The following is a 22,042-nucleotide window of genomic DNA, read 5'->3' on the forward strand; positions in this document are numbered from 1 at the left end:
TTTGCAGAATGCTCTTTCTTCCAATCCTCTATGAGTAATAAGATGAAAAAGCTTTGCTGTATGCAGTCTCCCACTGATTAAAATAATCTTTACATCTTGCTTTCTATAAGATGAGAGAAAAAAAAGTTTCTATGAATTGGATTTAGATTTCCCCTTAAAGTTTGTGACTAAAAAATCTCCAGGTTTACTTTCCTGGCATAAGGACAGGTCAGCGCTCAGAGGTAAAGCCTTCTCACTGTCACTTAGAGAAGAGTCAAGCTGATCTGTCCATCGGGCTTGTTCCTACCTGCCCCATGCTGCCCCTTGCTCAGCTGGTGGATGGCTGCACCCACAGGTTGCTCCAGAGAAGAACCCAGGCTGTGCAGAGGGCCACTGTCCAACTGCTCTCTCTCAGCCCAGCTCTGGGAGGAAGGAGGAAAGAGACATGGTGAGGTTTCTGATTCACATGACACTGAAAGGCTGCAATGAGGTCACCCCGCAGCCTTCTTTTCTCCAGGCTGAACAAGCCCAGCTCCCTCAGCCAGTCTTCATAGGAGAGGTGCTCCAGTCCCCTGATCAACTCTGTAGTTCCTCTGGACCCTCTCCAACAGCTCTCTGTCTTTCTTGTACTGGGGGCTCCAGACCTGGCCACAGTTCTGCAGATGGGGCCTCACAGAAGCTAGAGAGGGACAATCACCTCCCTGTCCCCTGCTGGCCACCCCTCTTCTCATGTAGCCCAGGATCCTATTTGCTTTCAGAGCTGTAAGAGCACACTGCTGGCTCATGTTAAGCTTTTCATCCATCAGGGCCCCCAGATCCTTCTCTGCAGGGCTGCTCTCAAGCACCGCTCCTTCCAGTACTTACCCAGCATTCATCTTTTCTTTCTGCAAAACAGAAGCAAAGGAAACGCACGGTCAGAGGGAACATCTTCTCTTTCCATGGCTGCTCCCATTCCTACACCCCAAATCTTTTTGTTCAGGGAAATGGCCGATGACCACTTCGGTCCCAAAAATTTTATTTAACAAGCAATATTGGAATCTCAGGACAAATCTCCCTTCCTCCTCCTGTGTACCTCCATGGACCAGAACTCAGCACCACCTCGACCATCCCTGTTGCTGCACAACACCTCCCTGCACTTCATCCCCTCCACTCTCAGCTCTCTTCGCTTTCTATAGAGAAAAACAATGACAACAGATGACCCAACCAGAAGTGTGATGATCACAGCCAGAGCCACCTTCCAGGGATGCACAATTTGGGAAAAGAGATCTGGAAAAAAAATCAGGGAAAGTTGTTACTTTTCCATTCCCCTATGTGGAAAAGCAAGACATAGACTTGGGAGACAACAGAACCCAATGAAGCAGCAACCAGGGAGCAGTGCCATACAATGGCAGCATCCCCAACTTGGCACAGGTGGAGGAGCTGCTCAGCATCTTGTGCTGAGACATGGAGAAACCCATCACAGAAACCCAACCCAACCACCTCATCCATGCAGATCCATCCCCAAATCAAACCATGTGCCCGCTCCAACTCCAGCATCTCATGGAGCAGTTGAGCCCCATCCTCTTTCAAAGGTTGCTGTCCTTCAGCTCTCCATCCATGGATACCCCAGCCATTGACCTGACACCTCCAGGTTCACCACAGCGTCCGCATAGCCATCACCATCTTGCACAGCGCAGATATATGAGCTGCTATCAGAGGAGCTCACTGCAGTGATGCGCAAATCCAGGTTTCCATCAGAGAGACAATTCCTGAGCGGTTCTGTCCTCCCTTTACATTTCACCATCTGCTGCAGGCACACTCCATTTTGGTAGTGGGGCACAAGCCCAGAGGACCGGTGCTGGATCCATCTGATGTCTGATCTCTGAGCATCTTTGCAAGAGAACAACTGGTAGCGCAGCACAACATCCTGTCCCTCGTTGGCAGTGACACGGAGGCTTGGTGCCACCACCCTGAGCTGGTCTGAGCAATGAGATGGTGAGATGGTGGCTGTGTTAATGTGGGGACCTGGAACGGCACATGGTGAGTTGGTGTATGCCCCATCTCATCTAAAACCACTGGAGAAGGAGCAAGAGAGAGTGGGGACGGATTCCTGGGGGTGGGAGCCCATTCACAACATGTGGAGGAGGTGAAGAGACAGAAATTCTACCCAAAATCACACATTTCATGAAAGAACTGAAGAGAAAGGGAAACTCAAGTGGGGCTGGGTGCTGGTCTTGGGTTCTCCCTGTCCCATGGCTGCTCCCCTGCCCCACAGAAACACCTCTGCCAGGCACAGCAGCCACACAGGACCCCTACCTGATTCCAGATGGAGGAGTTGCAGAGCCACAAGATAAACAAGGAAGCTCCTCCAGGGGAGGGTGAAACTGGGGTGGTTGCAGCCCAATAGGAACTGCATCTGTGGGAGAAGGGGAGGGGAGAAGGAGTTGGGGAAAGGTGAGAGAGGAAGGAGATGGAGATGGAGAAGATGGGGAAGAGGATTTGGAAAGAATATGTGGAAAAATCTCGTGGTGAATATGAGGGCAGAAGCTGTAAGAGAAGAGAGCTCGAGCCGATCAGCTTTGCAGTGGAGTCTCGCAACGAGGGATTGTTCTTAGAGGGTCCAATTTGCAGCCAAAACCTGCAGCAAAGCAACTCTATGAAGCTGAGGGGGAGCGATGCAGCCATCCCATCTGCCTCCCCCAGCAGCACAGCGGCTCTGATGAGGGTGGGTGGAAGGAGGAGAGCTGATATCCTCCATGCCTGCAAAGTGGGGCCCACAAAGCACAAATGTTGTGCTGTGCATCTTAAGGTCTCAGTGCTGCAGATAGTGCAGGGAGGGGTGCAGACAGGGGGTGATCATCTGCCCCTCAGTTGGACAAGCGAAGACCTCAGGGATGGAGAGAAGTGAGGCTGGGAAGTCTGACCCAGTAACGTGGGATGGCAGTGGGTTATGTCAAGCAGGAATTGCTTTATCACTGGGAGCATTGGGAGCTCAGGGAATCGCTGCACCCAAAGAGCAGCACGAGGGGAGCGATGGCTACAGGACTGTAGGAACAGTGTGTACATAGTGCATTTCTGAGACACTGGTTGCATGTTATCTGTATTAAAACGTGGGAGGGTCTCTGTGCCCCATCTGGTGGCTGTTGGATGAAGGCCGACAGTCATCCTCACAAAGGCTCGGTGTGTTCCCCGCTGTGCACTTCTAACCTTTAAGGGGAGGTACCCAAATGGGCCTCTGCTGGTGTTGTGTGCAACCAAAGTGTCTGCTTTGCATCTTTACCCACATCCGTCCCACTCTCTTACTGTGACATGACAATGAGTTCTCGTGGCCTCACTCCGAGGGTGGTGACCTCTCTAGTTGCCCAGGGAGGCTGTGGATACCCCATCCTTGGAGGTGTTTCAGGCCATAGGATGTGGCTCTGGGCATCCTGGACTGGTGGTTGTGACCCTGCACATAGCAGGGGATTGGAACGATGTCATCTTTGAGGTGCTTTTCAACCCAGGCCCCACAGTGATTCTGTGATTCAATGGGAGGGGCCCAGAGGGTTACAGCCACCAGGGGAGGAGGTAATGGGGTCACTCCAACGTGGGGCAGTTGGCAATGGGGCAAACGGTTGTGGAATCCATAGCTGACTTTCCACTGGGGCTTGATGGGGCTCTGCATCTACCAGGAACGTGGACCCATAGGACATGAGAAAGCCATGAGCTGCACTGCATGAACACTTCTCCCAATTTCTTCAACTTCCCATAGGTTACAGGGACCAGTAAAGCTGCCAGAGCATTTCCTGAGGGTGCAGGATTATGGCTTGGAGCAGCTGGCAGAGGTGAGTTTGTTCTGAGCTATGCCCAAGGTGTGATGGTTTCTTTGTTCAGTAGGGATTTTTTAAAGTAACCGACCATTAATGCAGAAATTAATGTTTGCCCTGTGTCACCCCCACATCCCCTCTTCCCATGGTGGAGGGCTCTGGGAACCAGGAAGTGTTTTTGTGGAAGGTGGGCAATCACTCGGTGCACTCAGTGCATGGAAAATGGAATTATTCCTCTGATTAAGGAGAGCTGTAATAGGGGGAACTGAAATGGGGAGGTCTGTCCCCTGGGATGGAGGCACCCCAGATGCAGAAGTTCCCCCCTTCCAGCTGTGCTCCCACTGGCGACCCCCCAAAAGATACTTTGTGGAATTCAAACCCATGCCCGTGCTGGGACTGGAGCCTTAATCCAGTGCCTTAGCCCGCTCAGCCACGCCACCTCACTTCTCCCTCTCTTTCCCACTGTGCTCAGACCCCATCAACCTCAAAGCCCACCAAACTCCACTGTCCCCTCCCAAAGGAATTCCACCATCCCAATCCCCGTCATCCTCCATCCCAATGGAATCACACCATCACAAACCCCATTGCCCTCGACCCAATGGGGTCCCACCACCCCAAACGCAATCATCCTCCACCACAGTGGGGTCCTATCATCCCAAACCCCATTGACATCCATTCCAGTTGAATACCACCACCCTAAATGTTGGTGGTAACCCATCATCCTGCACCACAACAGGTATCACCACCCCAAACCCCATCATCCCCCACCCAATGGGGTCCCACCATCCCAAATCTCATCAATCCCCACCCACTAGAACCCCACCATCCCAACAGAGTCCCACAATCCCAATCTCCATCATCTTCCATCCCACAGAACCCCACCATCCCAATGGTGTCCCATCACCCCAATCCCCATCGCCCTCCAGCCAATGGAGTTGAACCCCCTAAGAAAAGACCAATCCTCATTGGATTTTGTTGGGAAAGCCATAAAACTGTGGGCCAGCAATGGGGACACAGCAGAGATCTGTGGGGAGAGGGCTGTGAGCTCATCAGGGCGCCTGGTGTTGGTGCATGCGGGGGTGCTTCATGAGCATCATCCCAAACCCAGTCAACCTCCATTGCAGTGGATCCCACTGACCCAAATCCCATCATAGTCCACATAGTGGACTCAGTGGGCTCAGTGGAATTCTGCCATCCCAAATTTCATCATCCTCCATCCCAATGGAATCCCACCACCCCAAACACCATCATCCCCCAACCCAATGGGGTCCCACCATCCTAGACTCCATCATCCCCTGCCCAGTGCAATCCCTCCATCCCAATGGAGTCCCATCACCCCAATCCCCATCACCCTCCACCCAGTGGAGTCCAACCCCCCAAGAAAAGACCAATCCTCATTGGGCTTGGTTGGGAAAGCCATAAAATTGTGGGCCAGCAACAGGACACGGCAGAGCTCTGTGGGAGGGGACTGTGAGCCCCCTCAGAGCCCTGTGGTGAGGGGGAACCAACCGACCCCATCATGGTGCTTGGCGCTGGTGCGTGCGGCGGTGCTTCATGAGTGACGAACTGGAGACAAAGCGCTTGGTGCAGCTGCCGCACGGGTACGGCTTCTCGCCGGTGTGGATGCGCTGGTGGATGATGAGCGTGGAGCTGGCACGGAAGCTCTTCCCGCAGTATTGGCAGCTGTACGGCTTCTCCCCAGTGTGGATGCGGCGGTGCCGGCGCAGCGTGGCGGCTTCACGGAATGCCTTCCCGCAGTCACTGCAGGCGTGCGGCCGCGGCACCGTGTGGCTTTTCTGGTGAAGCAGCAGTGCCGAATGCAGCCGGAATGCAGCTCCGCACTGCAGGCAGTGATGGGGCATCACATCCTTGTGCTGCCGGTGCTGCTGTGCAGGTGTTGCACTGAGGGCTGAGCTCTGCCTGTATTTAGCATTTAGTTCTGGTGCATGATTGTGGTGCATCTGGAGCTGTGCCACGTAGGCTGTGTTTGCAGCACTGCTGGCATTGCTGCCTGGCAGCATGTGGCTCTTGCGGTGCTTGCTGAGCGATTTGTTGGCCATGAAGCGCTTCCCGCAGTCGGGGCAGCCATAGGGCCGCTCCCCGCTGTGGATGCGGCGGTGGGTGAGCAGCGTGGCTTTGGACGTCAGCTTCTTGCCACAGTCAGGGCAGGTAAAGAAGCCGTCCTCCGAGTGGCTCTTGCGGTGCTTGCCCAGTGACTTACTGGCCATGAAGCGCTTCCCGCAGTCGGGGCAGCCATAGGGCCGCTCCCCGGTGTGGATGCGGCGGTGGGTGATGAGCGCGGCATTGGAGGAGAGCTGCTTGCCGCAGTCAGTGCAGGGGAAGTAGCGGTGCCGGGCCTGGGGTCGGCAGTGCTTCTTCTGGTGGTCCTCCAGGGCGGAGCTGCACATCAGCACGCGGCCACAGCGGGTGCATGGGGACGGCTGCGCGCGGCGGTGCAGGCGGCGGTGCCGTCGGAGCGACGCAGCATGGCGGAAGCTTTTCCCACACTGGGTGCAGGAGGTGCCAGTTCTTCTCCGTCCTGATGCAATGCTGCGGGGCTTGATTTTGGTCCCATCTTCGTCCTCATCTTCCTCGTCACCATCATCACCATCATCCTCCATGGATGCACCCTCTGTTGTTGTGGTTGTCCATCCATCATCGGCGTCTGTTAGGAATTGGGGAGGAAATGGGGAGCAGGGTGGGAATGGGGGGTGGGGATGGGGGGCAGAGGGGTGGGAACTGCAGGAAGGGGGTGAGAAGGATGGAAAGGGGATGGGAACTGCAGATATGGGATGGGGACCATGGGAAATGGATGGGGAGGATGGAAAGGGGGGTGGAAATAAGGAGTAAAGGGATGGAAACCATGGAAAGGAGATAGGAACCACAGATACAGGATGGGAAGGAGGGATGAAGGGATGGGAAGTACAGGGATGGGATGGGAACGATGGGAGCAGAATGGGAATTTTGGGGGAGTGGATGGGAATGAAGGACAAAGGGATGGCAACTGTGGAGAAGGGATGAGAAGGATGAAAAAGAGGATGGGAACCATAGAAAGGGGATGGGAGCCACGGATAGGGGAAGAGAAGGAGAGGTGAAGGGATGGGAACTATGGGAAGGGGAAAGGAATCGTGGAAAGGGGATGGGAACTATGGGAAGGGGATGGGGTTCTGGTGGGACGTGGACACATCCCCATATGGGTTCTCATCGGTTCCCACACCCACTTTCCCCCATTACACCCATCCCCCATTTCAGTGCCCCCATACCTGAGCAGGAGGACCCAGAGGACATCTCGGTGTTGGGAAAGCTCCTCCACCTCCTCCTCCTCCGGACCCAAACCCACAGCAGCGGCCGCGTGGGCTCCTCATCCTCCGAGCTGAGCATGTCGGGCACCCACGGCTCCCCACTGCGCTCCTGTGGCCCTAAATGGGTGGGGGGCGATGGGTCAGGGCTGCTCTGATCCCACATCCCACCCCAGTGCTGCCAATGGAACCCATCCATTTTTTCCCAGTCCCCCATATGGGGTTTGGGGTGATGGGATTCCATTGGGGTGGTGGGATTTCATTGAGTGGGGATAATGGGGCTTGGAGAAGTGGAGCTCTATTGGCTGGTGGGTTTGTGTGGTGGGATCCCATTGGGTGATGGGTTTGGGTTGTAGGATCCCATTGGCTGATGGGTTTGGGTGGTAGGACCCCTTTGGATCCCACTGGGTTGAAGATTCCTCATTGTTTCCCATTGGGATTTGGGGGTGTCCCATGGGGTAGTGTGGCCGAGCGGTCTAAGGCGCTGGATTAAGGCTCCAGTCCCTGCGGGGGCGTGGGTTCGAATCCCACCACTGCCAGAAAGAATCTTTTGGGGGTCCGTGCCCCAGTGCCCCCCAGCCCCCCTCACATTTGCTCCCATCTTTTTGCACCCCAAGACATGAGGGGATCCCTATGGGGAAATGGGGGCCCCAAATGGGACTGTGGGTTTGGAGAGGGGGGGGAGGGTCAGTGGCCCCACCTGTGGGGGGAAGCTGTGGGTGGCTGCGGTGCCCCGGGGGGGGGTGGAGAGCGGTGGGGGTGGAAATGACCGTCACTTCCTGCAGTGCTTCTGGGACCTGTGGGAAATGCAGGGTGGTGAAGGGGGGTGGAGGGAGATTGGAGGGAAATTGAGGAAATGTGGGGAAAGTGGGAGTAAAATAGGGGGAAAATTGGGGTGAAATTGGGGACAGTTTGAGGGAAATTGGGGAAATCAGAGGAAAAATGGGTGAAAACTGGGGCAAATGGGGAAATTTCAGGGAAATGTAGGAGAAAATTGGGGGGGAATGGGGAAATTGGGACAACATGGTGGGATGGGGAAAATTTGGGGGAAATGGGGGGAAATTGCAGAGTATTGGAAAAATTGGGAAAAAATGAGGGCAGATGGGGAAAATTTGGGAAAGATTGGGGGGAAATGGAGGAAAATGGAAAAATCAGAAATTAAAAAACATGGAATATGAAATCAAAATAAGCACAATTAAAATTAATTTGAAATCAAAATTAAGGGGAAATAAAAGAAAATAAATAATTAAAGATGAAACAAATTAAAAATAAAGTCAGAATTTAAAAAATGAGAATTAATTAAAGGAATAAAACTGATATTTAAAAAAGAAAACCAACATTGAAAAAAATATGGAAATGATTTTTTTTAAAAATCAATAACTAGAGAAATAAAATCAAAAACTTGAAAAAAACGAAAATTTCAAAAAATCGAAGAAAATTGAAATTGAAAATAAAAAATATTGAAATAAAAAATGAAATCAAAATCTTAAAAAACTGAAATTAGGGGCAATCAAAACTGGGAAAAAAATCGAAATTTTGAAAGAAAATAGAAATTTCCAAAAGTAATCGATTTTTTTGGGAAAAAAATCAAAATTTTCAAAAACCGAAGTTTTCAAAAACAGAACTTCTTATAAAAAATTGAAATTTTGAAAATGAGTCAAAATTTGAAGAAATGGACTCAAAATTGAGGCAAAAATGTCAAATGGGGACGAAATGAAACGAAGGGAACAAAATGGAACTTCGGGAAGAATGAATGAAAATTTCGATCAAATGAAACAAAACCCGAAATTAAAGCCAAAATGGGAATTTTCAAATGGAAATAATTGGAGGAGAAGGAAAATGGAAAAGAAGGGAAAAGGGCGCAAACTGGGGGGGGGGGGGGCGCAGGGAGCAGCGCAGCGATCCGCGAAGATTTCAGTACAGCGATCCGCGCAAATCTCCGCGCGGTTTCCTTGCCGTGCCCGTACAGCGCTGTTACCTCCGCGGGTCCCGCCGTCATTTCTGCACCGCTCCGCTCCGCGCGGTGTGGATTTGAGCTGGGAGGCGGGGAGGGTCCGCACGGAGCGCCGGGGGGCGGAACCGAAGCGAGCGCGAGTGCGGAACGACCAGAGTGCGGGGGGTGGGGGGAACAACGGGGTATAACGGGGGAATAAGGGGGAATAATGGGAACATTGGGGAAAATGGGGGAAAATAACGAGAAAATTTGGGGAAAAATCAGGGGAAAATTGGAGAAAGATGGGGGAATGATGGGAGAAAAGGAGGGGAAAAGGAGGGGAAAAAAGTGGAGAAATAGGAAAAAACTTCGGGCAGAAAGGAAAAGAAATGGAGAAAATGGGGACAATTTGGAAAAATTTGAAAATTTGAGGGAAAAGGGAAAAAATGGGAAATTTGGGTAATTTGGGAACTTTGAGGGAAAAACTGGGAAATTTGGGTGAAAAATGAGGAAAAATGAAAAATGGAAAAATTGAAAAATGGGAGAAAATAGGGGAAAATGGGGGAAAGGAGTGAAAAAAAGGGAGGAATAGGTAAAAATTGGGAAAATTTGGAGGAAAAGGGGAAAAATTTGGAAGATTTGGGGAAAATGGGAGAGTTTGGGGAAAAATGGAAAAATTGGGAAATTTGGGAACTTTGAGGGAAAATTGGGAAAATTGGGTGGAAAATGGGGAAAAATGAAAACTGGGGAAATTGAAAAATGGGAGAAAAATGAAAAATGGGGGAAAGGGAAGGGCAAAAAGGAGGAAATAAGGAAAAAGTGAGTAAATTTGGGGAAAAATGGAAAAAAGTGGGGAAAATTCAGGGGAAAAAAAGGATAAAATTGGGAAAACTTGGAAAAATGGGAAAATTTGGAGAAAAAAGGAAAAAAGTGGGAAATCTGGGGAAAAAATGGAAAATGTGGGTGAAAAATGGGGAAAAATAAAAACTGGGGAAAATCAGAGGAAAAAAAAGGAAAAAATAGGGGAAAAGAAAGGGAAAAAAATGGGGAATAGGGAAAAAATGGGAAAATTTTTTTGGGGGGGAAGGAAAAATTCAGAAAAGTTTGGAAAAATGGGAAAATTTGGGAAATAAAAGGAAAAAACTGGGAAAATTGGGGGGAAAACTGGGAAATTTAGGATAAATGGAAATATGAGGGAAAAGGGAAAAATGAAAAATGGGGAAAATAAGGGAAAATGGGGGAAAAGGAGGACAAAAAGGGAAAATGGGGGAAAGCTGGGGAAAGATTAGGAAAAATGAAGAGAAAATTGAGAGAAATGAGGAAAAGAGGGAAAATGGGGAAAGATGGAGGAAATTGATAAGAAAAGGGGAAAATTGAGGGGGAAAAAAGAAAAAACGCAAAAAAAAAAAAAAGGAGAAAATGGGAAAATGGATAAGAGGAGACAATGGGTGAAAAGGAAAAAGGGGAAAAAAGAAAAAAAAAGAGAAAAAATAAAAAAAGGAAAAGAAGTGTAAAAGAATCAGCAATGGGAGCCGCGCCCGCAGCGGATTTCTCACCTTTTTTGGGGCAGAAAAGGTGGAATTTGGCTCCATCCGGCTCTTTTCGGCTCCTTTCTATTCCTTTCAGCCATCGTCGCTCCCGGCGCCCGGGGCGCATTTTGGGGCCAATTATGGGACTTTTGGGTCCGGTGGGGGCGGGGAAGGAAACCCCCCAAAAATCCAAACCCAAATTGGTGGATTTGGGGCATTTCCCCTTTTTTTGAGGGGGGGTTATGGGGTTTTGGGCGATTTGTTGGGCTTTTTAGGTTTTTGTTGTTTGTTTGTTTGGTTGGTTGGTTGGTTTCTTGTGTGTGCGTGTGTTTTGGGGTATATTGATGGGATTTGGGGATTTGATGGATTTGGGGGTGTTTTGTTGGGTTTTGGGGGCAATTTGTTGGATTTTGGGGGTGATCTGGTGGGGTTTGGGGTATTTTGTTGAATTTTTGGGGTCTTTGGGGAGGGTCTTTTGGGGTTTGCGGTATTTCATTTTGTTTTCAGCAGTTTTGGAGGATTTGCAATTGATGTGTGGGTTTGGGGTTGTGGGAATTGAATGTTGCTTCTGCATCAGAACAAAATAAGAATTTTGTTAATTTCATGACCTCTGCTACTATCTGGGTCCATTATTAGAACTAATAGTTCTTTTCAGGCGCCCTTCTACTTTATGGGGTTTCTCTGATAAGTTTTCCTTGTTAATCCCCTAGATAAATCTTCCCCAACAGCACATACTAAGTATATAAGCAAAGTAATATGTGTGTGTGTGTGTATATATATCCATAGAGGTTAGGTAGATGGAGTAAATTATAAGCACAAAGACTGAAGCTCCTGTCTGTCCAGCCATCTGAAAAATTTCTGTGCCTTCAGATAAAGGCAAGCTAGATGTAATAAATATCTTTACAAATCAGAAACCCCTTGATGTTGGAAAAGCTTTTGGTGCTGGATAGACAGAACCTGAGCAATAGAGAATTAAAGGAGGAGAAGTTAAATAATTAAAAACATGTATGTAAGCTAGTAACAACTTACCTGTAGCCAGCATTGAAAATACATGTCACACACAAGGCAAGAGTATCCTGTGCAAATTACAAGGACAATTCGTTCCATGCCTCAGGGAGTGCCTGAAGAAGGTATTGAGGAACATCGGGCACCTCCCCTCCATATTCTTTGTTTAACGAGGACTCTGAAGAAAATCACCATATCAATATGAACAAGAAGAGTGTTGAGCTGTGCTGGAGACAGGACTGAGACCAGATAACAAACAAATTCACAAGTAATTAACAAATGTAAACCTTCTGATAAGATTGTGAACCTGGAGTACCCAGCCAGTGGGAAAACAGGGGAAGTAAGGGGGGAAAACGAGGTATAAAGACTGTCATGTTGTGTCCATAGGCCCACTCCTGCTTGTGGGATGCCCGCCATTGCAATCACGAATAAAATCTGCTTTTATCAAAGATACCGTTCTGACAAAAATTATTTGGGTATTTCCAACAGGGTTTTTCGGGGGTGGGGGGAACTTTGGGCCGTTCTTTGGGGTCTCCAACCCAACGCTGCCCTTATGGGGTCCCCAGTTTTTGTCTTTGGGGTCCCCAGTCCATGGTTTTGTGGTGTCTGCTCCATTTCTCTGTCTATGGGGTCTCCACGGCTGGGTGTGGGGCTCCACATCACCCCCTACATTCCCCCCCTCTCTTCTCCCTCCTCCTCCTCCACTTCCCTTTTCCCCCCTCCGCCCCTTCCCCCCCTCCCAGGCAGTTTGTTGAGGTCCCTCTGAATGGCATCCTTCCTTCCACTGTGTCAACCGCACCACTCAGATGGGTGCCGTCAGCAAACTTGCTGAGGATGCACTCAATTCCACCATTTATGTCATTAATAAAGATGTTAAAGAGCACCGGTCCCAAGACAGACCCTTGGGGGACACCACTCATTATCAGCCTCCATTGGGACATAGCACCATTAATCACCACACTCTGTCTTGCAGCCTTTCAACCAGTTTCTTATCCATCAGGTGGTCTATCCATCAATTCCACATCCCTCCAACTTGGAGGTAAGGATGTGGTGGGGGACTATGTCAAAGGCCTTGCTCAAGTCCAAGTAAATGACATCGGTCACATTCCCTTTGTCCACCAAGCTGTCACACCATCATAGCAGGCCACGAGGTTGGTAAGCAGATACAAAGGCTGCAGCAGCTGCGATAGGTGGGGTATAAAGGAACAACAGTATCTCAATATACCCCCCAATTCCTGCAGCTGCCATGGCCTGGTAGGGACCTGGGAACACCTGAACTTCGTCTGTTATCGCACTGACCAAATTACATCCAGGAATTTTACCAACAAACCTGGTCCTTGCACTTTTGTGGGTTCGCAGCCCACAGTTTTTCTTCTAAGTGAGCAGTTAATGAGTCTACTGCCTGTTCTAATGCCTCCAGTGAGGCACCATTCTCCACAAATTCTAACAACAAAAACTCAGATCTCTCATCCATGGTCATGCACAGAAATGAAGCACACATAAATATACAAACGGAAGTGAATGTCACTGGGATTGTACCAGTGTAACTGCCTTTCACACCTGCTATAGCTGATGCAAACATGAGTGACTGTAGGGTGGATGAGGAGAGACACATCCTGCTCACCCCTCCTCCCTCTTCCCCCCACCTCCAGCTTCTTCCCTCAGCTCCCTTCTTCAGCCTGGCCTCGCTCACAACGCCCTGCACAGGAAGGCAATGCACAACACAACAGGTTGCTCTGGCTAAAATAGATTAACCACCATAGATCTGTCTCAAAAAGGGGACTGAAAGAACTGATAGCAGAGCCCTGCTTCAACAGCTGGGGCAAAACTGAGCATGTTCTGAGCCTCGGGACTCAGCGGGAGGGCCTCCTCTATGTGTGTGTTTAACCCTGCCCTCTGTGCAATAAACAACCACGAGCTTACAACAGGCTTGTAAAGGCACTATTTGATCACTACATGATAACAACATTATATCAATAAATACATTCCTCCTTCTCTCTTAGAACTGAAATGCACAGCATAGCTGTTGCCAGCCCCAGCTGCCAGCCAGACAGAGGCAGAAACACCTTGCAAAAGTTCCTCCCCTCGCCTTGCAGCTCTTCTCCCTGCTGGGCAGAGCTGAACTTTCTGCTGCCACCATTTCAGCCTCTGCCCGCCTGACAGCACAGGGCCTGAAGGCTCGCGGCTGCATCTCCCTCCTCCCCCACCAGGGGGCGACGCTTCCCATTCAGCTCCGCACGCACACCGCGCTCGCTTCCAGGGGACGTTCTCAGCACCGTGCGCCCTTTGCACGAGGCAGCCTGGGCTGCACTTTACTGACGTGCTGCTCGGGCGCGTTCTCAGCTTGTGCTACAGTCAGCCCACAGGCTGTCAACTTTTCAGCGTCTATTACACAGCCCAGTGCCGGGGCTGGAGCAGATGCTTGCTGTGCTCAGGGCCTGCAGCTGTGCGCTAAAGGCAGCTGCCCGGACAGCTTGAACAAAAGCCTTGGGACGGGTTTGCACAACCCCAGGTGAGCAATCAGCCCAGCGCTAAGCGTGCAAAACGTAACGCTGCAAGGGCCGCTAGAGGCAGATGTTGCCTGCTGGGTCCACGAAGGGAAACTGCGGGCTCACGGGGGAGTGGAAATTCCGCCCTTGGAGGCTTCACATTCAGACACTCAAAAGGAAGCATCGGGGAGTTTAAAGCATCAATCCACGCGTGCAGAGCTGCGGAGCGAGGTCATCTCGTGTCTCCCGTGGCCCAGAGGGAGAAGCGCAGTCCAAGCTGGGCTGTGTTACAGAGAGCCGACCGGGCAGCAGAGCACGCTGAGCTCCTCTGCTCGCTTCCTCGCTGTCCCAGCTCCCAGCCGCTGCTCCCCTCGCTGCGGCCCGTCTGGCCCAGCAAACCCGCTGTGCTGGTGACACGAGTCGGCTTCCTCAGCAACAGCGATTCGTACGTTCGTTTAAGAACCGATATATAAGTCGGCAAAGGGAATCCTGCCTTCGCGACAGAAAGCCTCCCGCTGCCACCCTCGGGCTCGCTGACCCAGACGGCAGCAGCGCCCGCCCCGCACAGCGCGGCACGCACGCAGCCCAGCCCAGCCCAGCCCGTCCTGCGGCCGCCCCCTGCCCCGCGCCGTCACGGCGGCGGCTCCGCCCAGCGGCCCGGCGCAGGCAGTCGTTGCAGCCCGGCTGAGTCCGGAACTCCTCTTCCCTCACGGCCACGGACGGCTGCGTTCCGGCGGGACGGGACTCGGCCTTCGCTGGGCTCCGCTGCTCTGTGTCCTCCTTCCCTCACCTCCCTTTCCCTCCCTTCCCCTCCCCTCCTGTCCTCTCCGGCGCTGTTGGTCTCTCCGAGCGGCGACGTTGGCGCTGTGTCACCTCCCGGGCTGCTGCTCCCGGCACATCCCGGGACGGCGCTCAGCCCTGCGGGCAGCTCTGGGCACAGACGGAGCCGTCGGAGCCGCCGGCAGGAGAACGGCCGACTCTTCCCAGCAGAGCAGGTGAGCCCGAGCGGGGCAGAGCACATCACCCTTTCCTGCCTCGCCCCATGGCAGCGTGGGCACGGTGTTTCCATTTGCCGTCCCGCGTGGTGCTGTGGAGGAAGAGCAGAGGATCACAGACTGGCCCAGGTTGGAAGAGAGCTCAGGGATCTTGAAGCTCCAATCCCTCTGCTGCTGTCAGGGCCACCAACCTCCACATTTAACTCCAAAGCAGGCTGCCCAAGGCCCCATCCAACCTGGCCTTGAACACCTCCAGGGATGGACGGGGCATCCATAGCCTTTCTGCGCAGCTGTTCCGGCACCTCACCACTCTCTCTGTAAAGAACTTCCCCCTGACATCCAACCTAAATCTTTTCTTCCTCAACCTAAAAACATTTCCTCTTGTCCTGTTGTTATCTACTTTTTCAGAGAGTTGACTCCCCTCCTGTTTGTAGGCTCCCTTTGGACCTGGAAGGCTGCAATGAGGCCACCCTGCAGCTTCTTTTCTCCATGCTGAACAAGCCCAGCTCCCTCGGCCTGTCTTCATAGGGAATGTGCTCCAGTCCCCGGATCATCTTTGTGATCCTCCTCTGAACTCTCTCCAACAGCTCTTTGGGCACAGTTCTGCAGATGGGGCTTCACGAGGGCAGAGTAGAGAGGGAGGCTGGTTACTGGCCTCCACCCAAACATAGCACCATTAACCACCACGCTCTGTCCGTGGCCTTTCCACCATTTCCTTATCCATCAGGTGGTCTACCCATCAAATCCTCATCCCTCCAACTTGGAGGTAAGGATGTGGTGGGGGACCATGTCGAAGGCCTTGCTCAAGTCCAGATAAATGACATCGGTCACATTGCCTTTGTCCACCAATGCTGTCACTCCATCATAGAAGGCCATGAGGTTGGTAAAGCATGACCTTCCCCTGGTAAAGCCGTGCTGGCTGTCTTGCATCACACGCTCATTTCTCTTGTGATCAAGCATGTCATCCAGGAGGATCTTCCCAGGGACAGATGTGTTCTGTGATCTTCCCAGTTACGGAACTGAGACTCGCTGGCCTGTAGTTCCCTGGGTCCTCCTTGCTCCTTTTCTTATGAATGGGAGTAACTTCACCTTTCCTCCAGTCATCTGGGACTTCACCTGACTGCCACGACTTTTCAAATAGGATGGAGAGCTGCTTGGCAGCCACCTCAGCCAGCTCCTTCTGAATCGTGGGATGCATGCCATCTGGCCCCATAGACTTGCATGCATTCAGTCTCATGAGGTGGTCTCACACTGCTCTGCCATTACAGCAGGGGGGTTTTACTGCCTGGGTCCCCACCTAGAGGTTAAGGGGTGCAGGGCTCAGGGAAGTGATAAATATTAGAATCCTGGCTGCCAGTGGAGACTGAGGCAAAGAACTCATTCCATACCTCAGCTTTTTCTTCATCTATTGAAGCCAGTTCTCCTTTTACATTATCTCAAGGAAGTAAACTGTAAAAGTTCCATATGTGTGGCTAAAGGATTATGGGTGAGAATGAGAGGTCTTTTATTTTCTCCAAATATGCTATAACATCAGAACTTCTACCCCATGCTGCAGCAGAGAAGGAGTATTGGGGAACGTCGATAGTTTTGGATTTGCAGTGGTCAGCAGCTGCATGAAGTGCACACACAGCAGCCTCCCTGTTTCTCTGGGGGTTGGGAACAATGTTTTTCGACAATTTATGATTGCAGAGTGAGTGTTTGACATACATTTCTCACCTGGGAGCCAGACAGTGGCTTTGGCAGTTTGACACACAACATTTGGTTCCATTTCCATTGGTGCTGCTGCCTAAACTGAACACTCAGGTTCCCAGAACTGAGTTGGATTGACACTGTCTCAGTGAGTCATGAGTCTCAGAGGACTCCCCCATCCTTTCTAAATTTCTCAAACCACGAAGGTAAGGAACCGCAGTGCAGTTTGATCCACTGCTAATCCCAGACTTGATCAGGAGATGTGGAAGAGATCATATGTACATAATTAAGAAATAACCTTAGAGAAGCTCACAAAGCTCCAAACTAACCATGAGTCTCTTACAGAAGATCTCCATCAGCAAGGTGTCTTGACATCAAGCTGCAACAACTCTCTGTGCAGGTGTGTCCTCAAGAGACATTACTGCTTGAGTGGAAATCCTGTGTATCACATTGCTGTGCATGCGACCTCAAGGGCTGCTTAGGCTGCGCCTTGTTTAGGGGTAAGATGACTGACTCATTTCTGTGCATTGTCTTTAGGCACACAGTCCATGTACCCTCAGCTGTTGAACCGGGTGTCAGTTCTTTGTGCCACCCAGTTGGAGTCAGCTTTGTGATTTGTAATCAGCTTTAGGCAGAGCGTTACCAGTGCTGTTGCTGCTTGTGTTCCTGTGCAAGGCCTGCTGTGCCATCCCCCAGGCAGTGCCCTGCAGATGGGCTGGGCTGGGACAGGGACTGGTGTGTTCCCTCACAGCTCCCCTGCCATTTCTCTTGTCCCTGCAGGCTCCAGTTCAACTCTGCCTTCCAGCCGTGATCATCTCAGCTGCAGGAGAGCAGCAGATGGCCACAGCACATGCATCTCAGGTAGGGGCTGGGGGAAGCAGGCAGGAGAGGCCGAGGGATGTGAATGCAGGGGAGAGGGAGGTGGCCTCAGCCAGCGTGTGTGTGCTGGGGCCAGAGAAGTGGCTGGGACGGGAGTTTGTGTCCTTATGCGAGCTGCTTCCCTGGGCCTTGGTTGTTCCCAGCAAGGAGCCTCTTTGCTTGCAGGAGCCCGTGAACTTTGCGGAGGTGGCCGTGTATTTCAGCAGGGAGGAGTGGGCGCTGCTGGACCCTGCGCAGCGAGCGCTGTACCGGGACGTGATGCTGGAGACGTACCAGTGCGTGGCCTCGCTGGGTGAGGGCTTTGCTGCCTTTCCTCCTCGTTAGGCACCTTTGGCTGTGCAGAATGAGCCTCTGCAGGCTGGAGCTAGTAAAATTGCCATGTAGTTACATATTGTTAACAACAACAGCAACAAAGGAAATACTGAGAAGCGTGAGTTTAAAGTTGGATTAGAATGCACAGCAGACTCATAAACACCCCAGAGTCAGTGCTGGCAAGCAGGCATCAGCCAGGAGGGAGAGAACCAGCCCTTGTGTTGGTGCGCTGCATGGTGCCACCAGCTCCAGCTAACAGATGACTCCCTGCTTACTCCTTTACAATTTTGGATTTTGCGTTCTGTTGCCATAGACATTTTGATGCCTTGGTCATTGAACTATTGTCAGAAAATAAACAAACTGTTCTCAAGTTAATTTTAAAGAAAATATCCCTTTTCAGAGATGTAAATGCATATTTTGCTCAAAATGTAGCTGTGGGCATAGTGTCATTCAGGCCCAAAGTGTGGTTTCTTCCTGGGGAGGGACACAGAGTGGAGTTGTTGAACAGGCACTGTGCCTGAATGATGGAAATGCTCTCATCTCTCCTATTTCTCTCATTAAAACTCCACTTCCAGCCCCCAAACCCGTGCTGATCTCCCTGCTTGAAGGAGGGGAAGAGCCCTGGATCCCAGACGTACGCACCGGTGAGTTGGTGTGGAGGGAAGGAGGAGGTTGGGTCTGGAAGAGCCATCTCTGTCTGTGTTTTATTTTGGGCACTGTGTGCTCTTTGTGGATTTCCTGTCATCCAGCAGGAACTGGGATTGCAGATATACTGGAGGACCTGCAGGAAAGTGGTGTGGCTGAAAGGTGGTGGGGTGGTGTCTGTGTGGAAGAAATCAGAAGGGATGTCCAAGGAGGCCTGGAGCAAAGTCAGGGTGAGCACATCATGGAGCCACTGGGAAAGGGTCTGCAAAAGACAGGAAGGAGCCCACTGGACTTCAACATAGGTCAAAAGGAGCCTGAAGAACCCAGGAGCAAGGATGTGTGCCAGAAGAAAAAGCAGAATCCATGCACTGAGTGTGGAAATAGCTTTAAATTACATTGCAGCATCATTAACCACCAGTACATGCGCTCAGCAATGGGGCCATACAAGTGCTCTGGCTGTGGGAAGAGCTTCAAATGGAGATCCCTTCTCATTATCCACCAGCGTGTCCATACAGGAGAGAGACCCTACAGGTGCTCTGAGTGTGGGAAGAGCTTCAAAATTAGTTCCCACCTCACCTACCACCAACGCACACACACAGGAGAGAAACTATTTTGGTGCCGTCACTGTGGGAAGAGCTTCCAAAGGAGTTGTGAATTGAAGCGCCACCACCGCATCCACACAGAGGAGAGACCCTTTCAGTGTCCTGAGTGTGGGAAGAACTTCAAAAGCAGTTCTGCAGTGAAGCTGCATAAGCACATCCACACAGGGGAGAGACCCTATAAGTGTCCTGAGTGTGCAAAAAGCTTCAAAAGCAGTTCTGAATTGAAGCTGCACCAGCGCATCCACACAGGAGAGAGACCCTATAAGTGTCATCAGTGTGGGAAGAGCTTCAGAAGGAGTTGTGAATTGAAGAACCACCAGCGCATCCACACAGGGGAGAGACCCTTCAAGTGTCCTGACTGTGAGAAGAGCTTTAAAAGCAGATCTAATCTCAACACACACAAGCACATCCACAGCACACACAGGCTTTAGAAGCTTTCCAAGACTCTGGGAACCTTCAGAGGCAGTTCCAGCTTCATTACCTACCAGCACAGCCACACAAGATACAGAGCATGCAGTGCCCCAGCCATGGGCTGAGCTTCAGCCAGCCTGGTCTCCACCTGTGGTTTCGTGTGGTGAAGAACCTTACAAATCCCTTGAGCAATGTAAGAGCTCTGTGGCCAAACTGAATCCCCTTTCTCCTTCTTTGGGAATGACCCCTATTGCTCTCATTAAGCTGCAGTCAAGGTATTGTGTGGACACTCTAAGGAGAGTCCAGAGTGGGACGTGTCACAGCCACTGGAAACCCTCTACCAGATGGCATGTTTCTGCCAGGGCTGTGTGCAGGGAGATGCCTTGGAATTCACCTCTGATCTCCCCTGTAGAAACTCAAATGCTGTGGGAGCAGGTGAGGACCCAAAGGAAACCTCAGCTGGGTCAATATGTCACCAGGAAGGAAGAAATCCTGTCTGCAGGGAGTGTGGGAAGAGCTTCATCTGGAGCTCAACACTCAGCAGACCCCAGAGAACCAAGGAGGGAAGATTCCCTGTGAGTGCCTTGACTGCAGGTCAAGATCCATCCAGAGCTGGGAGCTCATCACACAGCAGTAGATCTTCATGAGGAACCCTACGGATGTGCAGCCAGCAAGAAGAGCTTTGGGCACAGCTCGAACCTGCTGAGGTACCAGAGTGTCTGCACTTGGGTGGAGTCCAATCTGTGCCTGCACCAGTGAGTTCACGTGGCTGGAAGCCTTAGAAATGCCTCAAGTCTGAGAAGAGCTTTGTGCAGAGCACAGAGCTCCTCACCTGTGGCAGAAAGTGCTACAAATGTCCCATGTGTGGGAAGAGCTTTTGCGAGGGGATACACTCAGGCCAGAGACCTTAGAAATGCCTACATTGCAGCAAGAGCTTCATCCAGAGCTCGATTCTCATTAAACATTGCCTAGTCCACATGGTAAAGTGGTCCTGCAAATATTTCTAGTGCAGGAAGAGTTTCTATCACAGCTGGCACTTCATTTCTCCTGGGAAAACCCCCAGGAGAGACACCTTGAGGATGCTGACGAGTCCAAGGTTGAGGGAGACCCAGATACATCTCCCGACTCAGAAAGACCTTGCAACAGAGATGGCACCACTGGCAACCTGTGCAGAAGGGACTTAACCCAGGAGTTGCAGATGGCTTTTCCTTGCTGCCCTAAGCTGTTCTCTCACCATGCCCACTTTCCTCTTCTGCTCTTCCTGCCAGCAGCTTTTTGATGCTGTTTCCTAAGGAGAAGTGGCTGTGCAGGGATGTTTTGTGTGTCTGTGTGCATGTGTTGCTCTCAGTAATTTGTGAGTGCACTGATGAATCTGAGAGAAGGGTCAGGAGAGCAGTAATGTGCCTTCTCCAATAAAACTAGAAAAAGCTGAGCTTGTTCTTCCTAAATGCACCCTCCCAAGTTTCAGGAGGTGGTAGGAGCAGAAGGCTGTGCAAACCCACACGGTGCACAAGCAGCTTATCTCCACAGCACAGAGATATCAGACTGCTCTCCAGTGCATGTTTGCCTTGCTTGTGATCCCTTTTGAACTTCAAGGTTTTTATTTTGAGCTGGGAAGGGTGTGTCCAAGACCTCCTGCAGCAGGGCCTTCACATTTGCTGTGCTCAGATAAACCTGCTGTGCTTGGAATGCAGTGGGTAGGAAGTAAAGCACTGAGTGTGTCTGAAGGCTCCCTGACCCCCCAGCAAGCTGCAAGGAGATGATGATTGCAGTACCAAGGAGCGCTGCTTCTTCCATCCCAGGGAGCAGGGGCCTGGTCTGGTGCAGGAGAGGAGGGCCCTGGGAGTTGCAGGAACTCGCAGCTCCAAGGGAAAATATGTGGGGAGGAAGCAAGCAGCGGGGAGGCCTGGAGATCCCCAGCAACGGGAGGTAGCAGCCCAGCCAAGAGCTGGGATGATTTACTTCTTAATTGCATCCAATAATTGCTGTCCTGTGGCATCAGTCACGTGTTTCCTCTTTCCTTATAGGTTCCCCCAAAAAGCATTCTCACTATTTTGTGTTCTCATCTTACATCACCGTATTCTCAGAACCACTGTGCTGGTTTGCACTGGGTAGAAAAAGTAGAAGAAATAAAGAGTGAAGTAGGTTTTCCTCTTTTACTCCATGAATTATTGCCTAACGTTTTATCACATATCATGTTTAGTTGCTTTCTGAATTTAAAACTTTTTTCCTCTCCAATTCATTGCAAGTGGGGTGGAAGTCCAGCTCCTTGGAGCAGAGATTTTCTTCTGGAGTTTGTGTGAAAGTGATGGTGAATGGACACATGGAGTGAGATAAGCCTATGGGGGAGGACCTGACTATTCAACCTGTTTTGAATTTTCTGCTCCAGTTGTATGGCCTGTGGCATTTATCCAAGGATCTTAGGAATCTTGACAGATCCCAGTTGACTGGAAGCTGGTAAACATCCCAGTTTCCAAGAAGAGCAAGAAA

General features: G+C 51.0%; 1 protein-coding gene across 1 annotated transcript; it reads right to left on the reverse strand.

Annotated features, from left to right (window-relative positions):
- Positions 1-242: 242 nt before the first annotated feature.
- On the reverse strand, positions 243-2,374 carry LOC306956625 (myelin-oligodendrocyte glycoprotein-like; the record flags this gene model as incomplete). Its single annotated transcript, XM_079547893.1, has 4 exons — positions 243-401; positions 1,052-1,245; positions 1,597-1,938; positions 2,275-2,374. 4 exons carry the CDS (start codon positions 2,372-2,374, stop codon positions 243-245), a joined length of 795 nt encoding a protein of 264 aa, XP_079404019.1.
- Between the last annotated feature and the right edge of the window lie 19,668 nt (positions 2,375-22,042).

This window comes from Tetrao urogallus (assembly GCF_951394365.1).
Source record: "Tetrao urogallus genome assembly, chromosome: 34".
Lineage (NCBI taxonomy): Eukaryota > Metazoa > Chordata > Aves > Galliformes > Phasianidae > Tetrao > Tetrao urogallus.